The sequence below is a fragment of the Thunnus maccoyii genome, chromosome 17 (assembly GCF_910596095.1).
Source record: "Thunnus maccoyii chromosome 17, fThuMac1.1, whole genome shotgun sequence".
Lineage (NCBI taxonomy): Eukaryota > Metazoa > Chordata > Actinopteri > Scombriformes > Scombridae > Thunnus > Thunnus maccoyii.
The window spans coordinates 18,665,289-18,690,974 of record NC_056549.1 but is presented as its reverse complement, the minus strand read 5'-3'; the positions used below and the strand labels follow the sequence as shown (position 1 = coordinate 18,690,974).

General features: G+C 43.2%; 1 protein-coding gene across 1 annotated transcript in view; it reads left to right on the top strand.

Annotated features, from left to right (window-relative positions):
• foxo3b (forkhead box O3b) overlaps positions 1-25,686 on the top strand; it is a 45,735-nt gene that overhangs the window by 430 nt on the left and 19,619 nt on the right. Inside the window, exon 2 of the mRNA XM_042390915.1 lies at positions 313-1,034. Coding sequence (XP_042246849.1) covers positions 483-1,034 — 552 coding nt within the window. The 5' untranslated portion in view covers positions 313-482. The remainder of the gene's footprint in view (positions 1-312; positions 1,035-25,686) is intronic.

The window sequence follows — 25,686 nt, the reverse complement described above, 5'->3', positions numbered from 1 at the left end:
GAACACTTTCTCCTGAGCCATTGATCTCCAGTAGGTGGATTCAGCTGCTTGCACCAGGACGGGATTTTGAGTAGAGCTCCAATTCATGAGCAAGTAGTCTAATCTTATGAATGTAGTGAAGCTCAGAGAGGCAAATAGCTTCATTTAAACCCTTTTGTCATTTTAAAGAAGTAGTTTATTGAAGCTTCTTGTGTGTTCAGCCTTCACACTCAGCTGCAGTGTTTTATATCTTTTTGTGGAAGCGGTTGTATTTTAATTTGGCTCTAACTGAGTGTGTTGGGTTTATTTATTATTTCTTTATGTCTTCAACAGGCGTTAATAACTAAGTTGCTCTTGGCCCTGTTTGGACTTCGCTGGTGTGGAATAGCAACAAAGGACGGGAGCGCGCATTCATGGGATGCGACTTTGACAGCTCTTCATTTCTTGTCTTATAACTTTATTACCTGGCAGCGGGGGCGACATTGTGACTGGGGCAGGAGACAATGGCTGAGGCTCCGCTCCCCGACACACTCCCGGAATTGGACGTGGTCATCGACCCAGATTTCGAGCCTCAAAAGCGGCCCAGATCTTGCACCTGGCCGCTGCCACGACCAGACTCGAACGCGGTGAAACCGGAGAGCAATGACACAGATATTATACCTGAGGAGGAGGATGATGAAGAGGACAGTGCCACCCCTACGGCCATCAATGGTTCTGGCGTGGCAACAGAGGACCAGAGCAGCAACAGCCCCGCAGCCGATGGAGCGCTCTCCTCTCCCGGCCACGAGAGCGGAGGCTCCCCGCTCTCCTCGCACTCCCCGACGGCCACCTCTGGCGCATTGACCCCGAGCAGCTTGGCTGCTCAGCAGACCCCGAGGAAAGCATCATCTCGCCGTAACGCTTGGGGGAATCTCTCCTACGCCGACCTGATAACCAAAGCCATTGAGAGCGCGCCGGACAAGAGACTGACACTGTCCCAAATTTATGACTGGATGGTCAGATCCATCCCCTACTTCAAAGACAAAGGCGACAGCAACAGCTCTGCAGGATGGAAGGTAAGAGTCGTCCCACCACCCACTCACCCACACATCCACCCAGCCCCCCCTCCTTCCTCCATCAAAACAAAAACAAAAAGCATGTGGCTTGTAAACCCACTGACGTTCACGCACAGACAGACACTCACGCACGCACACAATTATACCAGCGCAGTCATGTTTTTACGAGCGTCTATTTGGAAAGTCTGGCACTCATTATACCTCTCATTATCATTCTAATGGAAATTGCAGATCATTCTGAAAAAATCCCCCTAGGAGGGCATTCAAGATCATTAATCTCTAAGCAGAGTGAGGTTTGGTGACCTGCACACAATTATCTAAAAAAAAAAAACTGGAGCAAAACATGATATTTTGTGATCTGAAATGTAATACATATATAATCATAAGATTGTGTAGTTTTGATTGAAACTACATCAGATGCAGGTTCTTTGTTCTCTTTTTATTTGACTTTTTTGATGAGTTATGTGCATAATATTCCTCTGAGGCCTCAGTCAGTCACATGGCTGGAATTAGAGCAAACAGAAACGTTGTAACCGGTTTGTCTGGAAACACAGTAGCCTATTTGACCAGAGATTGATACAATTACATAAGACAGTTTACTGAACAGCAGCTAATCCATTAATAGGACACAGGCTGAAAGTAAACAAAACGATATAACGATCACACTCTGTGGAAAAATATGAATCCTGAGAAGACCTCTGCTATATAGGCAAAAAAAAAACCCTCCACTATGAAAATCCATGTGGTGCTCTTACAGTCATTTAGTGTGTGTGTAGTTGTGAATAGTGAGTTTATAGTGACCATATGGGTTTTATCACTTTATGTTTGTTTTTTTTTACATTTATATTTAGAGGCTACATTTCTGCCGTGTTACTGTAGCCACAGCGGCATTGCCCAGTTTGCCATTTGTTATGTAAACCTTGGCAGGCATTCGTCAGTCTCTTGGGTCAGGTAGACAACTGCCAAGGTTGCTGATCCTGCCATGGGGGAATTACATAACCACTGAGTTGCCGTGAGTTAAGGGTAAAGCTTCTTTTAAAAGAAGGCGATCTGGTCACCCAAAAGACATATGGGCCCCCGCGAAAAGTGACAGAAGAGGAGGGAGGAGCAGAAGGTCAGAGAGCAGAGATTAACACCCATCAGAGGCTGAAGGACCAGTCCCATGGGGCGTGGAGAGCCTATAGGCCATATTTTGTCAGGGCTTCTCAAGTTTTGCTATGTGATATGGTTCAGTGAGGAGAAAAGAGGGAGGTTGTGTGTGTGTGTGTAGCCCCACCAAGTCAAGGCCGGGTTCACTGTCACTGTGCAGGGCTGTTACTCCTGGAATTTCGGGCATGAGGGCCAGGCTGTCGGTGGTTTAGTGTTACACATGGTCTGTCAATAAAACTTGCTACAGCTCACAACCTATGCCTTTTTTAGTTTTCTTATAAGAGACTCTTTTCATTACAGACTCCAGTTCTTATTTCTAAACACAGAGTTGTGACACTGCGTAGTATCAAAAGTGTGTAAAGTGTAGGTGTAACACATGAACAGAGACACAACAAACATACAAGCAGGTTTCTCAACATTTAGGAGCTGAAAATGCCACAAGCTGAAGTTAGGTTTTCGTAAAGAACTCATGAAACCAAAAGCGTCCCGCAGAACCAGGTTTTCAGAGGGCTACCTCTGTACGGGGACTTTTTCAGAGCCCCTTCACTCTCCATTTCACTCTCAGGGATTCTTAGATTTCACCTCCGCACAGAGTCGGGTTTGAACACCTACAGTTTCATGCAGCCAGGGCACCTTTGTTGAAGGGATTTGCTGAGCAAATCCTAGTAATCCCCCTGGGTTTCTCTCCCAGGTTCCCACTTACGTCATTCTACTTCATATCTTTGTCAGTTAAGCATTAGCCCTTGTACAAGTAGGTTAAGACAACCAGGCACAAAACTAGGAAATCTTTTATCACCTTAGATTGTCTTTAACCAAGACATGCTTTAAATAGAAACACACTGTGTGATCATGTACTTGTTTTTACACAATGAAGAATGTCCATAGCACCAAGTATTGAAAACTGTCAACTGGCATCAAAAGTCTGTTCAGATTCATCCTCTTGTTGACTTATTCCTTGATCAGACTGAATTAACTGAAAAATGTTGCCTTTTTTATTCAGGAAAAGCGTATGACTGCTTCTGTTTAGACAACATTTAACATTTGAGGACTTCATCTTCGGACTTCTTTTGTTAAATGAGAAAGAAAATGTTGTTTTTTTTTTAAGGAAACTTATTTTTTAAGTTGAGGTATAAAAAAAAACATTTGTATCAGTGCTGAAACTCTGCTGTTTTGTTTTTCTATATCAGAAAAATTCAAAGGACACCCAACTCTAATCTTTTTAGTAGCCGTCAAAACTAAAGTCAAATCAAAATCATTATTGGTTGCTGTTAAAAGTTCATCAGCTCAAGTGTCAGAGCAGTCTTCCTTTTTTGGTACCGCAAAATCATAACAGCCTGTGTCGGAGTTTTCCAGCAGGAGTTTTGTCCTAGTGGGGCAGTTCTGGTTCGGAGCAGCTGAAATGTGTGCTAAGAGATGCTTTGGTATGACAGGGGATGACTGATGGGGCTGCATCTCAAAATAGCACCTGTAAACACGCCTGTAACACTCTGGGTGTGTGCGTCTTTCATCTGTGTGTCTTTGCATAATCGAAAGATTAGGTGCACCTGTGTATGTGTGTGTTTGTGTGCAAGTATACAAGCCAGTGTGTGTGTGTGTGCAAGTATTCCTGGCTGCAGTGAACTTTGTGCTCTGGTGTTACTTAACCCTGCTGTAACATGCTCCCTGCTCCCAGCAGCTGCCTATCACAGGCCAAGACCTAGTTATGTCACAGTGACACTCCACATAAACCCGCACACACACATACAACTCTTATATTCTCATTTTAGGTTATTAGGTTTTGACAGCAACATGTACTCACACACATGGTACATACAGTTCTCTCTAACTCAGATAAAGTTGACAGCTGAGGTTTCGTGTGTGTGTGTTGTTTTTTTTTTAAACTCTCCATACATTCCTGCACAGGCGGACATGCACAGACATATACAGTGCATATGCCTGGTCATGTTCAGGCTTATCACTTAGGTTCATAACTGTGAGTCTATGCAGCAGGTCTTAATTTACTCATGGGTCTAAAATTAGTTTAACTCAGCAGAATTCATTCATTACATTACTTCCATCTTTAAGACCACCGAGTAGTCTTCATTGTTGACACAAGGTTGTTGTTTAACACATACTTTAGTTTTAAAGGAGACATATTATGCACACTTGCTGGTTTATATTTTTATTCTGGGGCTCTACTGGAATATCTTTGCATGATTCACAGTTCAAAGAACTCCTTATTTATCTTATACTGGTCTTTTTTGCAGCCCCACAGTTCAGCCCCTGTCGGAAACAGGCCATTTTCGCTCCTGTCTCTTTAAGCCCCCCACGCAATGAGCCCACTCTGTTCTCATTGGCCAACTTCCAGAAGTTGTGCCTCTGCCGACTTCCAGCAGCTCAGGATGCTACGTCAACAAACCATGAAACAAACTACAGTAGTAGGATTTCACTACTTCTTCTCGTTCGTTACTTGAACTTTCAACTTCTCAAATACATCCATACATGTTTGAGCCAAAATCCAATCTGAGATATGAGAATTGCAGGAAGCATTTCTACATACACTAACCCCAAGTTTTGGACCTTTGATCATGTTTAGCATGGATATCTGACATCATATAAGTATGTAAATAACAGAAAACCACACAGAGCATCTTGTGTCCCCTTTAATGTCCTTGTGTAATATATGATTGATGGATATTTGGTAGTATTTGGTTCAAACTACAAAAGACATGACCACAAGAGTTTATTTATATATTTATTTGGATCTCCATTATCCACTACCAAGGTGGCAACTACACTTCCTGGGGTCCACACAAGTAAACATATAATAATCATAGTTAAACACACCTTTTTCTCATTTGATCTGTCGCATAACAAAGCGAAATCAGAGGATCGTCAATGGCAAAACCTTCATACACTCACATTCATATACACACAGAGGCCGTCGCCCCGCCCTCCACATATTCTCCCATCTGACTTTGTCTGGAGGCGTATGGAAAACAGCCCCTCATAAGGCCGCCGGGTATGTTGATTATCATTTTAATGGCCTAGCACGCTGAAAGTGTTGACTCTTTGGGGCTGAAATTATTTATTGTTCCTATCAGAGCAGGACAGCGTGGACAAAAGGGAAGGGGCTGACAAAAAAAAGAAAATAACATTAGTCCTTTCATTGGCTGTCCATCAATGCAGAGTGGGATGAGGTCTTTGTGGGCGATAAGATCTCCGTGTCAGTCATGAATATCATTGTAGGACCGAGCTGCCATTGGCTGGAATTTATTCTTGTAATGAAGCTAAAGCATTATTATCTGAGGACTGGCTAGTAAGGGAATTCTTATGATACTGAAGAAAATACCAGAAAAGATTAACTGGGGAAACAGGGGTTGTCTGTGTGTGTGTGTGTGTGTCCAGGTACTCGGAACACAGTCAGGAGGCCTCTTAGATGGAGCTGGCATGGTGCCAAGCTGAAGGAACTGAAGCAAAAAGGCAATAAAAGGGGGAGTGGAGGGGGGCGGGAGGGGGGCGTGAAGACAGTAGAAGGAGGAGAAGGGAGGGGGTGCTGAGGGAGTAAATTAACAAGCTTTGCTCTAAATTGGTGTATTACAACTGCCCTCTGGCTGTGATTCCCAATGGAGGGGTTTGAGGGTGTGTGAGGCTAAAGGGGCACTGGGTTATGGGAACCCACCAGCTCCAGGCACCCCTCCAAGTCTGAATAGTGTCACCCTGAGCAGTCAACCTCTGCATGGAGGAAAACCCCCAGGCTCTGTTCTAGTTCCATTTCCAATCAATGGACACATTTCTTTACGTAGATGCCTGAGGAATTTTGCTCTCTGTTCAGTTTTTACGCCTTAGAATTACACCATATGGCTAAAAGTATGTGGACACCCGAACAACACACCCATATGTGAATATTGAACATCGCTCTAACAGCCTCAACTACTCCAGGAAGGCTTTTATGGAACCTGGCTGCAGAGATTTGCTCCAATTCAGCTACAGGAACATTAGTGAGTTCAGCACTGATGTTGGGTGATAAGGTCTGACTTGCAGCCAGTGCTAAAGTTCATCCCTAAGGTGCTGGGTGGGGTTGAGGTCAGGGTTCTTTGCAGGCCAGTCAAGTTCTCCTCCACATCAAATACAGAACACAGTCATTGTGGACTTGGCTTTGTGTACAAGGGGCATTGCCATGTTATGACAGGAAAGGGCCCTCCCCAAACTTCCCATGAAATTTAAAGCACACTAGTGTTGGAAATCTTGTTGTGTGCTGTAGCATCCCTTAATTAGAACTAAGAGGCCCAGTCTAAACCATGAAAAACACGGCTGTATTTGGACAGCTTTGTCCACTTACTTTTGGCCATTTAGTGTGTACCAGTAAGTCTGTCCCTCTTTCTCTCTGTCGATCTGTCTGTGTGTGAGAAGCATTTCATTCATCAGAATTTCTGTCATAATTAGTCCAGGTTATGAAACATTCCAACATGATCTAGCTGACCACTTTGTTTTTAAGTCACCTGTGTGGGTGTTTGTGTATTTATTATTTTATTCCTTTGTGTAAATAGCTACCAAAAGGCCTAGCAAGAAAGAAAGAAAGAAAGAAAAGCAGATTTTTCTTTCTCTCATACACCATCTCCCATCATTTCTTGCGTCTTCACCATCCCAGCCATGTCACACAGCACACGATCTGTTCTGCTCAAAGACACTTCTCAATTATTCAATGCACTCGGGATGAATTCAGATCACTGTATTAATTTTTAAGAGCCTGTTCTTGGCTAAAGGCTCACCCTCTCTCACAGTTTCTGTCTCTCTTTCATTACTCGAACTCCTCACTCCCTATTCCTGCTCTGTTTCTCTCGTTCTCCCTCTCTCTTACACACTATCCCTCATTATTTTTCTGCCAGCTCCCTCATTTGTCTGGATGTAAAACACTGTGGTGAGCAAAAACAAGCCATCCCCCCTTAGCTTGCCGCTGCTCCTCTGAAGCACAAGTCTTGAAATCTGTCGTGGGCTCTAATGAATGGAGATAAATCTTAGGCCTCTCCTCTTGTTACACTCCATACTCCCTTGACTCCTTCTCGTCTTTTTCTGGCCATCATTGTAACACTGCAGCATTTTTTTTTTTTTTTTGGAGACACTTTAGACATATTGGCCACGTTGTTGTTGCTTCTGTGAAAATATGCAGATTGTAAAAGACATGAACAGTCTTAAAAACTCAATGTGGCGCAGCTGTGTCAGGCTGTTTGCTGAAACTCCCAGAGTTGCTCGAATTGCTTTGCATGATGATGAGGTTGGTTTAGGGCAGACAGGTCACACGATTTATGTGTTATGTGTTTTGTATGTGTCTGTATATGTCTAACAGAGACAACCACACACATAGCAAAAGAGAAACCTGCTGTTTGCACAATTCTTCTTCGTGATAACATCAAAGATACAAACATTTGTGTCTCCGCACTGATTACATCCTAAATATGGGGACTGTATTTAGACTGGTATGTACACTGACTGTCAACTCTTGCAATACATAACTTAAAGATCTCCATCAGACATGTTTTGACAAGTATATAAAATACTCTACTTTGAATAAGAATTTGGGTCTCATATGGGATTTCCACAGAAAATCAATTATCGTGTTAAAATTGTGTTAAAATTTCCTCCTTCTTCCTCATTAAAAAATCCATAATCCATGAATATGTAGGTGTCTCCTACTTCACTGTAAAGTCCATTCTCAGTGTTTCTGCACTGGAGGCTTCAAGTTTCCACATCACGCTTGTGTAAGTTGCATACTGGACCACGATCAGGGATGGGTATTGTTAGGATTTTATCGATACTGATACTGCTTATCGATACCGAAACTTATCAATACTCTTATTGATACTACTCGCCATAATTTGGTGCAAAAAATAAAGACATGACATGAAAAGATGTGAAAAGATTTAAGTGTCATTTATTTATAAACATAACAGTTCAATGAGAAGGGCTTAAACCCGATGCTAACTGCATCCGAGTGAATAACTAGAGACTTATTTTTATAATGATTAGGGTTTTAATCAACCAAAGAAAATCTTGGTCGACTGAAGTTCTACCTACTTTCGATCGATTGGTCAATGGGGAAAAAAGCGATTTAGCCCTCTAAGCTAATGCATGCTAACTACACTATGTTCTTAGCAGGTGATATCTAGTGTCTGCAACATTTTTTGCTGACACTTGATATCAAATAAAAGCCAGAGAATATATCATATTAAGTTGCTATAAGCTGTAAATTCACCACTTCTAAGCAGAAGGCAGAAGATAACGTTATCTCAGAGCCTGAAAAGCCCCGGCAGCTATCCTGCTCCTGACGTCGTCTCACCCTGGTTGGTGGCTGTCTCCTATGCCAACTATGTAGGAATGAACTAACATCATATAAGAAACAATAGTAGCACTGTTTGTCCAGGAGCTTATCAATATTTCAGTACTGACCAGTCAGGAACCGCTACCAATTTAGTACCTGTTCTCAATACCCATCCCTAACCACAGTTGGCTCCAAAGTAGTTGTAATGTCACAAATCATGTTCATAGGCACACGCCTTAAAGATTTAAGTTGAGCACAGAGAAATTTTCTCCCTTCAAACAGCCTTCTAGTGTCAAACTCTGCACATACATCATTCTGCACAGTGAAGCTCAAACATCCAACTGAAGGAACAAGAAGAAAAACACATTTTGAGCTGTGGGAGGCTTTAAAGGAATAGTTTGAAGTTATGGGAAACACGCTTATTTGCTTTCTTGCAGGGTGCAAGCAAATTGACACTACTCTCATATCTGTACATTAAATATGCAGCTGGAGCCAGCAGCCAGTTATTTTAGCTTAGCATAAAGACTGCAAGCAGGAGGAAACAGCTAGCCTGCTTCTGTCCAAATGTAACAAAGTCAAGTAGTTCAACATATTTTCCAACATATTACAAACATATTATTTTTTCCTCGGTTATGTATTTTAAGGCATATTAGCTACTTCATTGGTTAGAAAGAAAAAAAATCTTGCAGGAAAAACATTTTGTAGTATTCACTTTATTAGTAATGCTTAGGATGACTGGTTATGCTGACACTGTAATTTTCCACAGCCCTCATGATAACTAATCATGGGTAGAATTTTCCCAGAAGATTAACTTGTCAGTTACTGTACAAAACGAGAGCTTGTTCAACCACCATGTGTCAGTATCCTGTTGAATCACCAGCATTTCTGATCTTGCTATCAAAGCACGCTCACACTTCAAAACAGTTGCTCAGCAGTTTATACAACATCAGATTAGACTGATCTTTACCAACTGTTGGTGCATGAAACTACTGTTCCAGCCAGATAACTGTAGCAAAGTATATTGCCAAAGTTGCAAGAAATCATCAAGCTGGTGAACGAAAAAATGTTGGTAGGGACACAAGTGATGCTTTGTAATGAGAGAAACTCCCAAGAAACATAAAACAAAAAGAGGATATACGGGAAGTACAGCTCTCATGTAACGTCTAGGACAAACACACAACATACCAGCTCAGTATGGAGGAGTGCAGTGGTCTGCCTAGTGGTTAGAGACTAGCCTTTAACTGGAAGACTGGGGCTGAAACCTCTGCCTGTCCTTAAGTGTCCTTAAAAACAACTGAATTCCTGTTCTGTAATTGACCCTGACCTTTGACCTTCTTGGAGAAAGGTTAAGCAAAGAACAATTTTCTCTAGTGGGATCAATAAATTACGAGCGCAGAAAAGTTATAGTTATGTCAGCGAGAATACCGAAACACCAGTCTGACTGGAAAATCGTGCTATGGACATGTCACTCCAAGACATATTGTCTGTCCGTCTGTCTGCCACTGGAAAAATAAATAAAATATCTAGAAAACCAGCAATTACATGTCCTCCTCAGCCCAGTTTTCTCTGTCTAAACAAAATATCTCAGCAAATACACAAATGCAAAACAAAAATACTCATATGTAAAAAAAAAAAAAACCGTAACTGCTATACTCTTCACACAGCAGCCAAAAGTACACTTCTGCATGCTGTGTTTGCAGGAGTGTACTTATGTCTGAGCTATATATCAATCAGTTGTTACAACAAAAGCACCCATATTTACTAAACATGCTTCTGTGGTGGCTACTTTTCATATGCTGACATAGATATTTTAGAAACAGAGCATTACAGTGGTGCATCAGCAGTACTTTATGTAATTCATGCCATGAGATAAAGGCAGCTTTAGCTTTCAGTGTGGCCAGCATATAGTGTGTCATACCTTTGAGCAAAACACTCCAGTGAGTCAGCACTCTATACAAACTTTTCTCTGTTTTCTGTACTAATAAAGGAATAGTTTGTCATTTCAGGGAAATACACTTATTTGCTTTCTTACCAAGAGTTAGGTTAGAAGGAAACGCTCCCAGCAACCCCATAACACATGCACGTAACCCCAGTAAAACCACAAGTTTTTGTTGCTTGTCGCAGATTTTGTTACCTTTGGACAGAGAGCCAGGCCAAATGTTTTCCCCTGTTTTCAGTTTTTATGCTAAGCTAAGCTAACCAGCTGCTGGCTCCAGCCACATATTTACTTGCAAGTGGTATTGATCTTCTCCTCTAGCTCTGGGCAAGAAAGCAATTTAACGTACTTCCCAAAACAATTCCTTAAAGTAAACGTGTAAGTCCAAATTTGTATATCTGTTGGGAATATGACAGAAGAGCAAATATCAGTGGGTACACACACATCCATACATTTTTGCAGGTGCTAAAAACTAAACTAACTACAAACTACACAAAATACAATAATTGAAACATTTTGTTTATATCAAACAGGAAACAAGCAGTGGAGCACTGGAAGAGTAAATCATGACTCTAGAATACATACAGTATATAGTTAATGACTGTCACCCTGTCAAACACTGTATGTGTGTGAGTGTGTGCGCGTATGCATGCATAAAGGCATGCATACTTGTGTCGACAGCGCAAAGGAGGGGTGTTACTTGTTTGTCTCCATGGCAACTGATAACTTGTCAAGCAGGTGGGGGGGCGAGGGGGGACTCGCTGTTTGGGTGACAGCTGATAACAGACTGACCCACTGAACGCATCTCCCCTCCCTCTGTCCTTAAACACTCACACACACACACACACACACACACACACACACACACAGACTGCACATAGCTCCCATTCTGGCCTCGCTTCTCAGTTTCTCCGATAACCACATTGCTGAAGTGGGCCCCTTGCCTCTCTGTCTCCTCCTCCTCCTCTTTAATCGACTCCCCCCAGGCAGGAGTTCAAATTTTGAGCCGTTTTTTTGTATATTTAGGGGATGAAGGAGCAGGTGAAGGTCTGAGCGTCTCACTGAACCCCATCATCACCCAAACTCTGTCAGCAGTCATCTGCCCGTGGCTGATTTGAAGTTATGGTCTCTGATTTGGCTCGCCAATCCGACTCTTGGTTTTTAAACTTTAATATGTTTTCTTCTGAGCCTGTCTCTTTCGATTACACCACTCCACCTTTCTGGCATAACTGAGTCTGCAAAGGACGGACTGAGCTACTGTTCCTGATTAACAATTAATTGACTACAATAAAGCTTTCTGTGTCAGAGGAGGGAGATGGAAGAGGAGGAGAGGTGGAGAATGAGGGCGGCATGGGGGTGAAACTGACGTGCTGCTGACATATCATGAAGGAAAAATCACTTTCACAAGTCTTCCCGTGTTGCTTTCCCTCACTTGCTCTTAAAACCTCCCTCCTCTCTCACCCTAGATCCACTCATTCCCCTCCTTCTCAGTCAGGGTTAGTGCAGATTGATGACAGCAGATTAAACCAGGATTATGTTAGATTAAGTGTTTTGGAAGCCATAGTCTGAGCTAAATTGAGCTAACCCACCTGTGTGTGTGTGAGAGAGAGAGAGAGAGATTGTGTGAGTGTGTGTACAAACATGTCATGTGTTGCAGATGTATGAGTCACAGAATTAGTCACTTCTTATCGGTGATTATGATTAGGTCTCAGGATGGTGTGATCTAGTGTTACAGTGTGTAAAGCACTGATAGCTGTATTATTGGCAATTCAGATAACTATTTTACTGAAGTGATTCGTGGGAAATGTAGTTTGGCAACTTAGCACCAAAGATTTTACCAAAATACTTAAGATAAACAAGGAGATTAGGGCTGTGATTAATTTGTGTAATGTTTGATCAATTAATCAATTGTTTTGTCTATAAAAAGTCAGAAAATAGTGAAAAAAGTCCATCACAAGTTCCCAGAGCTCAAAGTGACTTCTTAGAAATATTTTCCGTTTACTAAGACAAAAAGAAGTGGAAAGTCTTTACACTTGAGAGGCTGAAATCAGCAAAAGTTTTGTATTCTTCAAAAAAAAAAGACTCATCAAAATTGTTGCCGACCTAATCAATTAATCAGCTGATCAGTTCAACTCTAACAGAGATTAATACCTTAGTTTACATATTTAAGTCTGTTGTGTAAAAATTCAAAAGTGTTCTAACATTTTGTGTAGCCAATGTGCAGTTTTACACACTCTGTAGGCTCAGAGTTACGGGTGGAGGCTCTCCAACCACAGAGGCGGCACTCCCAGATTTGATAAGCAAAGACTGAGAGTGCCATCAAGCAGCCAGCCTGCCAGCCACCTGTTCAACCCACAGGCTTTCTATCTTGACACACAGGATTCTCTTGTCTCTGTGAAATCCTATAGGTCAGAGTCACACATGCAAAGCGTGTCAGTTTCTGGTATGAATTACACAGCTCAAGATGTGTTGCTGTACACATGCTGGGCTCCAATGTTCCACATCCTCCATGGATCATTAAAACAACGGAATGATGTTTTCAGCCCCTTTGGGCATCAGATAATAGTTCCCATAATGCCCCTGCAGCAATTTCCCCGCGCAAAATATGGTCTTTTCGTGCCCTCATGTCTGTTAGCCTTTCAAGGCCTACTCAGATGTTTGTGTGGAGCTGGCAGTTCGGAGTCCATTGTGTTAGTCAGCCTCAGCGTCCCACACACACACCAGCCTCTTAGCACTAATCCCACTCTTCATGAAGTCACAACTATGGCCCTGGACTTTAGAGGTTGTGTATGTGTGTGTGCGTGTGTGTGTGTGTGTGTGTGTGTGTGTGTGTGTGGAGGCGGGTTACTCTGGGATGAAGGCAAGCCATTGTTGAGCCTGCTTTAGCGAGGCTGTTGGCAGCAGCTGAAGTTACATCAAAGAGCGTGTGTGTGTTCGTTTCTGTTCATGTATGCATGTTGAGCAGTTTAAAGGCAAATTATTACAGGAACACTAAGGGGGGAAAATCTGGTTTGTTTGTCTTGTGCAATTTTTCCACATGTATCAAACGTGGAAATGTCAGTGGTTTAGTTTGCCTGTTTGCACAAGAGGCTACAGTAATTGCAAGGGTTGTAAGCACAGAGAAAACACGCAAGGGATAGAATTTCAATTAGACGTTTTTTCTTAAGTCACTCTTTAAAGGAATAGTTTGTTATATTGGGAAATTCGCTCTCTTGTCTTTAGTACAAAGACTCGAAAAAGGGGGGATCAGCTAACCTGTCTCTGTCCAACAAATTCCATCTACCAGCACCTCTAAATCTCTGTACTTAACATGTCGTTAGTTTCATCTGTACAAAAACCAAAAAGTAATAACAACAAGTTGTGGTTTTACGTGGGGTTATGGAGTCTTGTCATCACTGTGAGAGACTCCTGAAAGTTACTGCACCAAGCAAAGAAAAAGTCCCCCCAGAACATTGAATTGTCTTGTAATAGTCTCACAAAAATCACCACGCCACACGTTGTGGTTTTACATGCCAAAGAAGTGCTGGTAGATGGATTTTGTTACATTTAGACAGAGCCAGGTTAGCAGTTTCTCCCCCTGTTTACAATCAGTGCCGGTTAGCATTAGTGCTTAGCTAATGCTAACTGGTTGCTGGTGGTAGCTTCAAATTTACCTTATTTCATATCATGTCTTATCAGGATTCTAGGTTGTAACCTTCTGAGGTAGATACTGGATCTCAAAAGTTACCTTTTTTAGCTCCATAATCATATCTTCAGTTTATGAGTATGAGGCACTAAACCTGCTGCTGCTTCTGCTGCCTTGTGACAATTCCCAGTTAGGGTCCTGTCATCTTGGGATGAAAAAACTAGGCCAAGTCACAACCCAGATTAGGAGGTCACTGTGGATCTTAGGAGCTGGGCCTCCCTCCTTTTCATTTCTCCCCTCCTCTCTTATCTGTTATCATTTATGAGGCCTAGGTAAACCTTTGTGTTTGCACACCTGGGTTTTATAAGAGAGAGTGGGGGGGAGGGTGGGGCTTGATAAGGGTCAGCAGATATGCCTGCAGAGCACAGCAGCAGATACAGGTCAATCTAATAAGTATGCCCCTACATGTTTGCTGACTGTGCACAAACTGACTTGACCTTTTAGCCAAATCATTTTCGAACAAGTTTGTTCAATGGTGAAAAGACTTGAACGCTGAAACGCTGACAGAAGAATCTTGCAAATGAATTCAGCTCTTCTGAAGGGTGATGTTGAGACTGTGGAGTTAGTGAAATCTGACTCCAGGGTTGTGGACAGGGGCATATCTACCTTAAGCTGACAAAGGCAAAGGTCAGAACTTGACTGCTGGCCCAGTAACCCAAAGAGAGAGGTTTCGGTAAGACCTCTCACCCACAAACCTACAGTCTGTGTTTGACTCTCGGCAGTTGGTTAGCTGAAGCCAATGAACCTCCTCCACCTTCTCCCACATATTTGGCTCTGTTGAAATTCAACATGAGAGTGTTGCATGTGATGCCAAGGTCTAAAACATAGATGTTACACTGAGGATATTCGACCAAGGTTACCAGGTCAAATCTTTGGACTTCTATACGAGGGGGAAATTGAACGAGTGCTGTTTGCGCTTCCCTCTCTAGCTGCTGTGGAAATGTCCTTGAGCAAGGCACTGAAATGTGCCAGAGATGTTGTTGTCTTTTTTGAGAGCTAAGTGTAAAGCCCACAAGGTCAGCGAGGGTGATTTTAGGCTGTGTAAGCCACGTAAATGTGATGGATAGCGTCAATTGAAAAAGGTGCACAGAGTTTTAGGAAAACCTATGCATGCTTTCCTGTGCAAAGGTTAAAAAGGTATAAATTACTCTCTCTGAAATAATTACTGGAGACTTTCCACCCTGATGGATAGCTGGATATGCATTTTTCAGCCAATATCATTGAAAGGAAGATGCTTTATGAATATTTAGAGCACGCTGCTACAAACGTTAGTAAATGCACGTTGTAGTGGAGTAGTAGATATCTCTCTTTGCTTATCTTTGTTCTGTCCCTCTCCGTCTCTCACCACGTGCCATGCCTTTTTTCATCTGATACGGGTAGCTGGGCAGAGAGAATACCCAGCACTGTGTGTGTGTGTCTGTGTCTGTGTGTCTCATTGCTTATGGGGGCATGAAATCGCTCCAAAGCCCCAAGGCACATTGGGCACCGCTCTACCCAGACACAGAGCCTTCCTCTCTGTTTTACACACACACACACACACAAACACACACTCTCCCTTCGTCTTCACCCTATGTGTGTTTGTAGGCATTATGGGTGCATGCATGTGGGATTCCTCTCTACTTGTAGCTCATCCCTCTGTTCCCACGGCGACCTTCATCCAAACCAGAGAGCCATCTGTCCATCAATCACTTAGTCCCTCGGTGCTGCTGAGGAGAGCAACCGATACGCAGAGACACTGACCTCAAGACCTGAAGGGTCTCAAAATGGCTCCACGGCAAGGATGGAATGCCGAGTGCGCACATAAACATACGTGCACATTTGTAAGGAAACAAGCACGCATGTGAATAAATGCACAGGCACAACTGTAGTAATTCGCACTGCAAGCAGCACACAGTCAGGGAGACATTCTCAAGTGTATATTTCTTATTTCCATTATTGGCTCCAGGCATTTGAATGCGAAGGGGCCCTGATATAGTGAAGGCTTTGTGCTCACTATGAATATATACGCACGTGTGTGTGTAGTACTGTACGCAGAGGGGGCTGGGCTGGTGCAGGGGAAAGCCCTGGCCTCAGCTGTTGTTGTACATTTCCCCCCCAGATAGATCCTGACTTTCCCCCCACAGAGAACTTTCTCTTCTGCTTTCCCTTGTGGAGGAAGCCTCCAGGTCGCCGTGACGTGTGACGACCAAAAGCAAAGAAAAAGAAAGAAAGTGGGCTCTCACTTTCTGCTTCCCCTCCCCTCCTTCATCTCCCTCCTTCTCTTCTGTCATTCCCTCAACATATTGGTGCTGGGGGAGGGGTATGTACAGTGTTAGAGCTCATGTGATCGGGCTGGAGAGTCAAGCGAGCAGACAGTATGTGCCATCCCACCCTGCTACACTGTTACTATCTTTATAAGAAAGTCTACACACTACAGGCGACTGTAACTGGGGGTAATTAAAGGGGATAAAGAAATCCACCCTAAAACACTTGGACACCGTTTTTTTAAACAACTATTGGTGATATACCTTACATCTCTGGGACCATTTCATCTTTTAATGGTGTTTTTTTCTTATTCCTGTTGATAACAGGACAAGCTTCATGGTAGCAGAAAAAGTTTTAATAAGAAGCAAAAATACCAGCTCAAGAACTTCAGTAGAACAAAATGTAGCCAACAGACAACATGATGCAGTTTGAGCAAAAGTCACCTTCTCACACTGACTGCTTTTGTTTTATCATTATCAATATTACAGGACATATATATATATACATATATATACACCTACAGCTCAAAGAGAGAAGTTAAGACACATTCTTTGTTGATCATCTAAAGGAGTTATGGGAAATGTGGGCAAATCACTAATTCAAGCAGAAGTAGACAAGGCCGGTTGAGAAAAATGTGGCAACATAGCAAAACAGAAATCACTGTGTGTCTAAGGAGTGAAATTTACTTTGAAGCAACTTTTTTGCCACCCCCAAATTGACTGATGTCAGAGAGCTGTGGGGAGAGCAAGTTTCAGACGCTGTTCAGGTGATCCGACAAGAATTTCCTTTGAAGCATACTGACGCCTTTACGCTCTACCTGAACGCTACAGCATGCCTGTGTGGTCTCAAACTCTTGCTTCACCGTTACAGTCCGTAGCGATGCAGCGTTCAGACTGGAGCATCTCACCATCCCTCCACTTTCACAATATAGTATAATTATCTGGATCCCTCACTCTGGAGAGAGCTAAGCAGGTTGAGTGCCGCTCGTTTTTTTGTTTTTTTGTTATTTTTTTTCAAGTAGACGGGTCAATATTGGTCAGGAATCCATTTTCATATGAGCACTTGAGTCAATGTGTGCATTATTCATGAAGACCCATCACCTCTGATAGGCTCAGCTGTCCACTGAAAAAGAGAGGGGTGGGAGAGGGGACACCATGTATGCACCACCACAGTGAGACAGACCTTTGCTGACCACTGTATCCTCTGGGAACAGATTGTTGATTATCGTTGTGCAGTGACATCACTGTGTGGTTGAAAAGCTTTTAGTCTGATTAATGTACAGCGTGGGTTTTTGCATGTGTGTGTGTGTGTGTGTGTGTGTGTGTGTGTACGCCAGCATGCATAAACCACATGCAGGTCTGGTGTATAAAAATGGTTTTGCATGTGAATATATATATATATTCATATGTGTGTGTATATATATATATATATATAAGCACATATATGTGGTTTTAACTTTGTGCATGCTTAAATGTGTTTGTCTCTGCACACCCAATGATTCAAATCCCATCTTGTCCCTGGGCACCATATTATAGCTTTTTGTATTCCCTCTCCTTCCCATAATCCATCATTTCCAGAGCGCTGGCTCAGTTGTGGGAGCTGTATAAGCCTCCATCTCTTTAAATATGGGTTAGTGTGCCTCGCGCTGCCTCTCTGCACCTCCCCGCTGCCCCCTCCTTTTTTTCCCTCAGTTTGCTTTTCTTGGCTTTTTATCGTTTTGCTTTTGAGCTTTTTTTTTTTTCCTTCCTTCCCTTTTGTTGCCACCACAGCAAAACGATGGCACGTAGAAAAGAATAGAATAGAAATGCGTTATCTATGTTGCAAATAAATATAAACGCTTATGTAAGGGTTTTCTCTTAGAGCCAGGAGTTAGTTGGCGACAGGTTGAACTTTCCATTTCGCTCCGTGCCAGGGATGCCCTCATCCTCTCTGTGGTAGCATCATGCCGTCAAAGGTGTGTGTGTGTGTTTGTGTGTGTGTGGGTGTGTGTGTGTGTGTGTGTGTGTTGAAAGTGCATGTTTTGTGTAGTTTGCTGCGTGTGTCTGCGGGAGAGTTATCTCAGTATCTCTGTCTGCACGCTGTGTTTAGATGAGCTCACTGTTTCTGCTGTCAGTCTCAGTCACTGACATCTGCAGTAGATTTGTACACTTTTATAGATTGTTTTATCTCGCACAAAGTCCACATACATGTACGGATTTATTTCACGTCAAGGAGATTAACAACTCAGAGAGCGGATACTAAAATCTAACACCCTTTTTCATCATTGGATTATGACGTTTAGCTATGAGTAGTCATGAGGTGAGTTAAAAATGGACAGCACAGGTCATAGCACTGGTGTTGGATGAAAACCACAAAGCCTCAGAAAGACTGTTGAGGAGTTCAGCATGTTAAAATTTTAATTACAGGGTTTGATTCACTTCCCAAAAAATCAAGGGGTCATGAAAACAAAGATCAAAATCAAGAAAAAATATAGGAATCACCAAAACCTTGAGCCATGAGATGATTGGGAAACATCGAATGATATTTTTGGGTGGTTGTTAATAGTGTTAAATGACCAGTTTAGAGTGAGGAGCACAGACTTCTCAGGCTCAGAAAAGGCTAGCCAAGGCCTCGGGCCAGGAAAGGAGCAAGGACAAATATGGGGCACTAATCCACTCTTTAGCATTAGCCAGAATTAGCCTTCATCTGTCTGCAGTTGTAGCGCCATAAGACAAACAAGGAAGGAACAACCGTTTATTTTTGTCTGTCCGAGCCACATTTTGCATCCACGCTCTGCCTTTCTATTTTTTGTCTCTCAGCCTCTCCCCTTCTGTCTCTCTTTCATTCGCTCATTTTCTGTGACTCTCGTCTGTCAAGATCACCCTTTCTCTTTCTGTCTCTCTCATTCTCTCTGCCCCTGTATGATTACTGAAAACTGTATGGAGACAGTGCAAGAGCTCCGTAGAGAGCGGCAGATGCCATTGGCTGACTGGCACTCCACCCCCACTCGTGATTGGCCGCGGGCCTCAACGTAGGATTCAATCAGCTGGGTGGAAGTGTATGTAGGTCAGTGTGTAGCGATGTGAGCCTTTTCTCTCTCTGTCTCTCTCTCTCTCTCTCTCTCGCTCTCTGTTCCCCTCCTCCACCACCTCGGTTTGGTGAACCGGCTGTTGTGTTAATTGGCCACGTTCCAACTTTCAAACCCAGAGAGACTTGAGGCAAGAGAGGAAAGGGGGAATAAAGCAGGGAGGTTAAAAGAGGAAGGGAAGTTGAAGAGGCGAGGGGGAGGAGAAGGAAGAGGGCAGAGGAGCGTAGGTGGGGGAAGGGAATGATTTAACATGGGGTGCCCTGTTGCACTCAAAAGTGCAATAGTACAGTGTGTTAGTCAGTCAAATACACACACTCTAACCAAACAGACCACTCCTGGCGAATACAGCAGAGCAAGGTGTTTATTTTCTCTCTGTTTGAATGCAGGAAGAGTTCGGGTAGAGAGGGAAAGGACCACAAAGGACTTATATAGAGGATCCTTTGGTTATCTAATCTACTGGATTGAGACTTTGCGGACACAGTAAAACCATTGAGAAGCACAGAAACCCTTCCACAGCTACCCCACATGTCTTAGTCTGGCTTTTAAAGTGAGTGTGCCGCCCGAGGAGAAGCCTGCGTGGCGCTGCAGTACTCGGCTACACCAGTGAATAATTCACGCTAACCCAAATTCTTCTACAGTGCTTACTCTACCCCTAAGTGCTCCCACACACACACACACACACACACACAGAAACACACACTCAAGCACCCCCTGTAAGTGGTGATCCCAAGGCGTTGCCCATAGTAGTCTAACCCAGACAAGCAGACTGTGAAAAGCAGACAAAATAAAGTCTTGTACACTTCACTTTACTACTCCCTCTGCACCCATGTCTGTCTGCATACTTGACATTAAAAGCACCCCGCAGCAGTTTGTGTTCTGTGCAGCCCTCCCTCTCCTTGTCTGTCTGTCTGTCTGTCTTTCTATCTACACATTTCGCCCTTTAACACCCGCTTGCATTTTCTTCTATTAGGAACCCGTCATTTCGTGTAGTAGCACTCATTGTGTATGAGATGTAGCCCCACCCTCATGAGGTAAAGTACATTCCTGCCTGTCTGGCTTTCTCGATTTCCTTTTTTAAATCTCGTCTTCCTTGTCTCTGTCTTCTTCTCACTCTGCCCTAGCTTTGAACTTACTATGGTGGATATAGGTGACTCTTCCCCACCCACCCACCCACCCATTTTCATGTCCACACACAAACACACACACACATACAGTGGGTGACTTTAGCCTGACTTTACCCTCTTACTCAGCCAGCCACTGACCCACTTAGTGTGGAATAGCGCACCAGACAGACGGCAGGCTTTTTACTCCAGGGCACTCTGGGAAAACTAAGCTAAAACAACAAAAGATGCATATGTATACACACACACACACACACACAGACACACAGTGGACAAGCTTACTCAGAGTCTGCTCATGCAGACGATGGAACGTACAGTCTACTTCGGTGCCATCAAGTAGTCTCATACTGGTTGGTCCAGTGATGTCATCAATTGAGTGTACCTTGAAACTCACATATCTTTGTTGTTATATTTGAGAGGACTTGTATTAAAAATATTCTAGTCTCATGTCTCTGCTATTCTATCCTCATAAGTATAGAGGATGTAGTGCAGTATATAGAAACACATACAAATTCCACAAAGCATGTTATATATATATAGGGTATGACCACACCTTGAAACTTAAACACTCTGATCATGCAGCACACTGAGAAATTAGGATAGATGAACACCATACGCAATATAAACAGTGCATATTTCATGTACTTTCGCACGTACTGTATATACGATGTCAACACAGCAAAACACACACACACACACACACACACATACGCAATCGAACTCTGCAGAAAACTAGAGGCTTTTGAAGTTGCAACACGGTGGCACATCTAGCCAGTTCAGCTCTTTTCTTCCTCCTCATTCTCGTGACCAGGCAGGCAAGCGTCAGACCAGCCGACTGATGTAACACCACCACTTCCCTTTTCCTCTGGTTATTTCAGTCAGTTTGAGGCTGGCGGCTGCTGACTGCACGTGCCACACCATAGTGACTGAGGCGAGGTCAGCATATGGGTTCAGAGGGGTACAAGTCACATGTCAGATTTTGCTGTAACATCGGATCCCTGCACCCACTTTTCTTGTGTAGGCTGCAGTATGTTTCCATGTTGCCCATCACTTCATTTTTTCCTTCATAAGTGTTTGTCCCTATCGTCACCTCTTCCACCCTCTTACTTAATTTTACTTCCTCATAGACTCGCTGTCTGAAACTAAGTGAACTTGGTGCGTGACTAGCATTCACGAGCAAACATTTCATTACTGTGTGCGTGTGTGTGTTCGGGTCAAAGTGCTGTCAGTCAGCGTCCCGTTGAGTGAATCCTTCATGAAGGGTTCACACACTATAAGGTCAGTGTGATGAGTGAGCATATGTGCTTTTTTTATTAGCATGTGGAAGCTTTGGGTGTTGCGCCTACTATCAGAAAGAGGCCTACTCGGCTGAAAAGCCTGTCAGCGCTTTCTTTCTCTCCCTTTTTTTTTTTTTTTTTCTCCTCTCCGGTTTACAAGGCCTTGGCACACAAGCGCCAAAGGATTACCAGACACACCCCTTTCAGAAGCACTGAGCCCTACAGCTCCACAGTCACCTCACTGTGTGTGTGTGTGTGTGTGTGTGTGTGAGTGTGTGAGTGTGAAAGCGAGCATTTGAGCTAGACTATTTGAGATCTCACACTTTCTACCCACTCTGCTTCCTCTGAGAAAAGAAAGTGGAGGAGGAAAAACAAAAAGAGAGGTGGAAAGAGTGGAGGGGGGGGAAGGAGAGACAGATTGAGTGATTGCTGCTCACCAACACTGAGAGGGAGAAAGAGAGTCAGAGAGCAGAGTTTTGGCTCACAGCCAACCAGTGCCACCATACAGCTTTTTGTGCAGAGAGTTGACTTAGAAAGGACCTTTCAGAGAGAGAGAAAAAGATTGAGAGAAAGGAGCGGGAGATGACAGAAAAATACAGAAACGGGCAGTGAGAGGACGTCAGAGCAAGAAGAGAAAGGGGCTAAATAGGAGGGGAAAAAATAATCACAATAGGCGAGCTGTAAGGGAGAGGACGGACAAATAATGAGAAAGGAGAAAAATGAGGAATGGGAGGAGGGTTTAAACCAGAGGATAGAGACTCATTCATGAGCCTGTACAGTAGATTAAAGAGATCAGGCCACAGCTACAACCTTCTGCCCTTCTATTCGTCCCTCCCATCTCCATCCATCTCTTTTTATCCCCCTCCAGTTTAGGGTGTAAAAGGTCACAAAGAAACTGTGACACTTCAATTTAATTTATATTCCAATATGTACTGTATTTTTGTTTTTTTTCCCCCAGGTGAGGTCAGGGGAAATGCACTGATGTCACTGTGTCACTACAGTAGCTGGTGATTCAGGGTAATGCTGTTAGCCGCAGCTTAGGTGAGGCGATTACCCGCCTCTGTTAGACCATTGTTTCCACATACCATCAAAACAAAACTTAAACATAGCAGGGCTGGAATTTTTAAAAAAAAACTATAATTTTGGTGGCACAAATACACACTAAACACACACAGCGGGAGACAGAAGGGGTAGCTGTGCAGTTGCCAGTGGTCTATTAATAGCGGGGTAATATAAATACAAAGTGCTGCGTGTGAAGAAAATGGGCTTGACTGGAGGGAGAGAGAGGTGACGCGGTGGGGAGGGGACACTCTGCAACGCAAAAGAGGCCACTGTTCACCTGACTGTGTGTGTGTGTGTGTGTATCCTCATGGATGTGTACAACATGCTACTGGGTGTAAGGAAATACCAGCGTGACCTGTGAATGGTAGTAAGTGTGTTTGTGTGTGTGCGTATTGTCATGTATGAAGCGGAGCACTAAGCTGTGAGTGCCTGAGAGAGCCAGGACAAAGAGAAGGATGAAGGAAGGCAGAGGAGGGCCTCTTGTGTCCCCACTGAACCCTCTCTGTTCTGGGTAAAGTGGGGCCCAGATGCCCATACGTGTACCCCCAAATAACCCCCTATAGCAAAGGGGTATTTGAGTTCACACCACCCTTGAACCTAAAATAAATACAGAGACCTGATAACAATATACAGTCTGCTTGGACTCTGCTAATGAAATTCCATCTTAGTCGCCATGGCATTGAACTTCACTTCAAGCTGCGTCGACAGAAAGGAGGTGTGTGATGCTTCCACGCTGAAGGAGTTTAGATTTAACCAAGCGATGAAAAATAATGATCTTTTTCAGCGTATGAATATAAATAATAACATTAATTTTCCTCATCGCTTGTCTCATAAAAGAAACAGCTTGGCTTGCAAGTGGCGCAGATTTCATTGGCGGTAGATTTTGCGAGGTGGAAGAAAGAGAGCTGAAGAGTTGGCAAATGAGAAGGTAGAAGGAGTAGTGGGTGCCTTTTGGATAAAGATGCATATTTCCAACTTCATTCCACTCTGTCTCATAACCTCTCCAGCATGTCATCTCCACTCTCCCCCAGATTTCCCGTCACTCCCTTCTGTGTACTTTTTAATAAAAACAAAAATGTCATAATAGAGTAGCATAAATGAGAAGATTTAGGTATCCTGGCACAGTGATTTCCAACATTTTTTACTTCTGACAGCTTAAAATGAAGCCTTGTCCACCTGCGATCTATTGTAACAAATTACATGTAAATGCATGGTGGCCATTTTAACCAAACATTCTGTTTTATCTAATAATCCACAAGCAAAAAGCAAAGATTAGAGAAAAGTCAGAAAAAATAGATGTAATTTTGCATGACAGAAATGTGTTTTCTACTTTCCCAACTATCAATCATCTCACGACCCCTCAGATTTATCTTGACATCCATTGTGGGGCCCCAACCCCCAGATTGGGAACCACTGTCCTAGTGGCACAGTTGGACCTTTGTTACATGTCACTCACCCTCATCATCCCTTCATGTTTTGTCTGCACTAAATAATCTAAAAGAGTAGACAAAGTATATTCTCCACACAAACAATCCGGAGACTATATTCGTCTAAAGGGAAATGAAAGTAAAGTAAAAAAACATCTAAGAGGCACAAAAGAGAGAGTGGGTTTTTGTTATGCGCTGCTCAGCACTCCCTCCTACGGCTGTGGTTTAATGTCTGTGTTTAGAGTTCGTGTCCTCTGTCAAACAGCCACATGTGCGGATAGAATTGAGATTTAGTCTTAAATCTTTCACCATTTCAGTCAATCCAGAAGATTAAGACTTGATCCAATAGTGTGAATGTTTTTTTAAGTTTTTAGTGTGGCAACATTTCAAATATATTAAGAAACTCTACAGAATAAAGCCTGAACTACAGCTTCAAATTACATTCTGACTAAAGTGATTTCAACATGGAGAGACGAGTAGATGAAAAGAAAACAAATTGTGAGCACAAAGAAAGTAAACAAAAAAAAGCACGTATACAAAGATGGATGAATGAAGGCGAGGTGGACGTGCAGATTTAAGCTGACACAGCAGAGTGGAGTTTGGCACCACGGCTACGTCATCATCATCTCCTTTGGCAATGATTAATAAGCTTAACAGAAACGTGCTCCACTCACGCAAGTAGACCTGTATAAATAAAAGCCTGGGCGCTCACATTCGCACGTGCACACATACACACACACACACACACACACACACACACAAGCTCCCATGCAGTGATGCATGTAATCAGGCATAATCATATTGGACACACAAACACGTGCACACACAGAGAGACCAGTGAACTAGGTTATGCGGTCACGGAACAATAGCTTCACTAAAGAAACCAGGATTTCAGAGGATCTTCCTCTTTTATCAGCACACCGACTGTGATCAGTTTCACAGGAAGTGATGTAATAATAAGAGAAGAGAGGGAAGGACTGTAAGGGGGAAGAAACAGTGCCGAGGAGTTACATGAGGAGAGAAAGTGAAGTGAGATGAGATATTTGACATAATGCCCAATGAAACACCTGCTGTCTGCTAGTTCTGTCTCCAGGAAACATCCTCTAGTAAAGAGCTGACTGCTGACACACAGAAATCTTTGTCCCGAGACAAGCTATAAAATGCATTTTCAAAAATGGTCAAACCCAGGTCAGGTTAAGATAAAGAGAGCAGAGAGAGAGAGAAGAGAAGGCAAGCTGCTGCTCTCCTTCCTTTTTGTCTCCAAGCAGGAAGTCATGTGGCTCCTCAGAGGGGTGGAGCGTACAGGGGGGCTGAGGAAGAGGCTCGCTGTTGCTGGGAGAAAACTCTCCCAAGGTGTGTGTTTGTGCCGTCGTTGGGTGTTTGCAT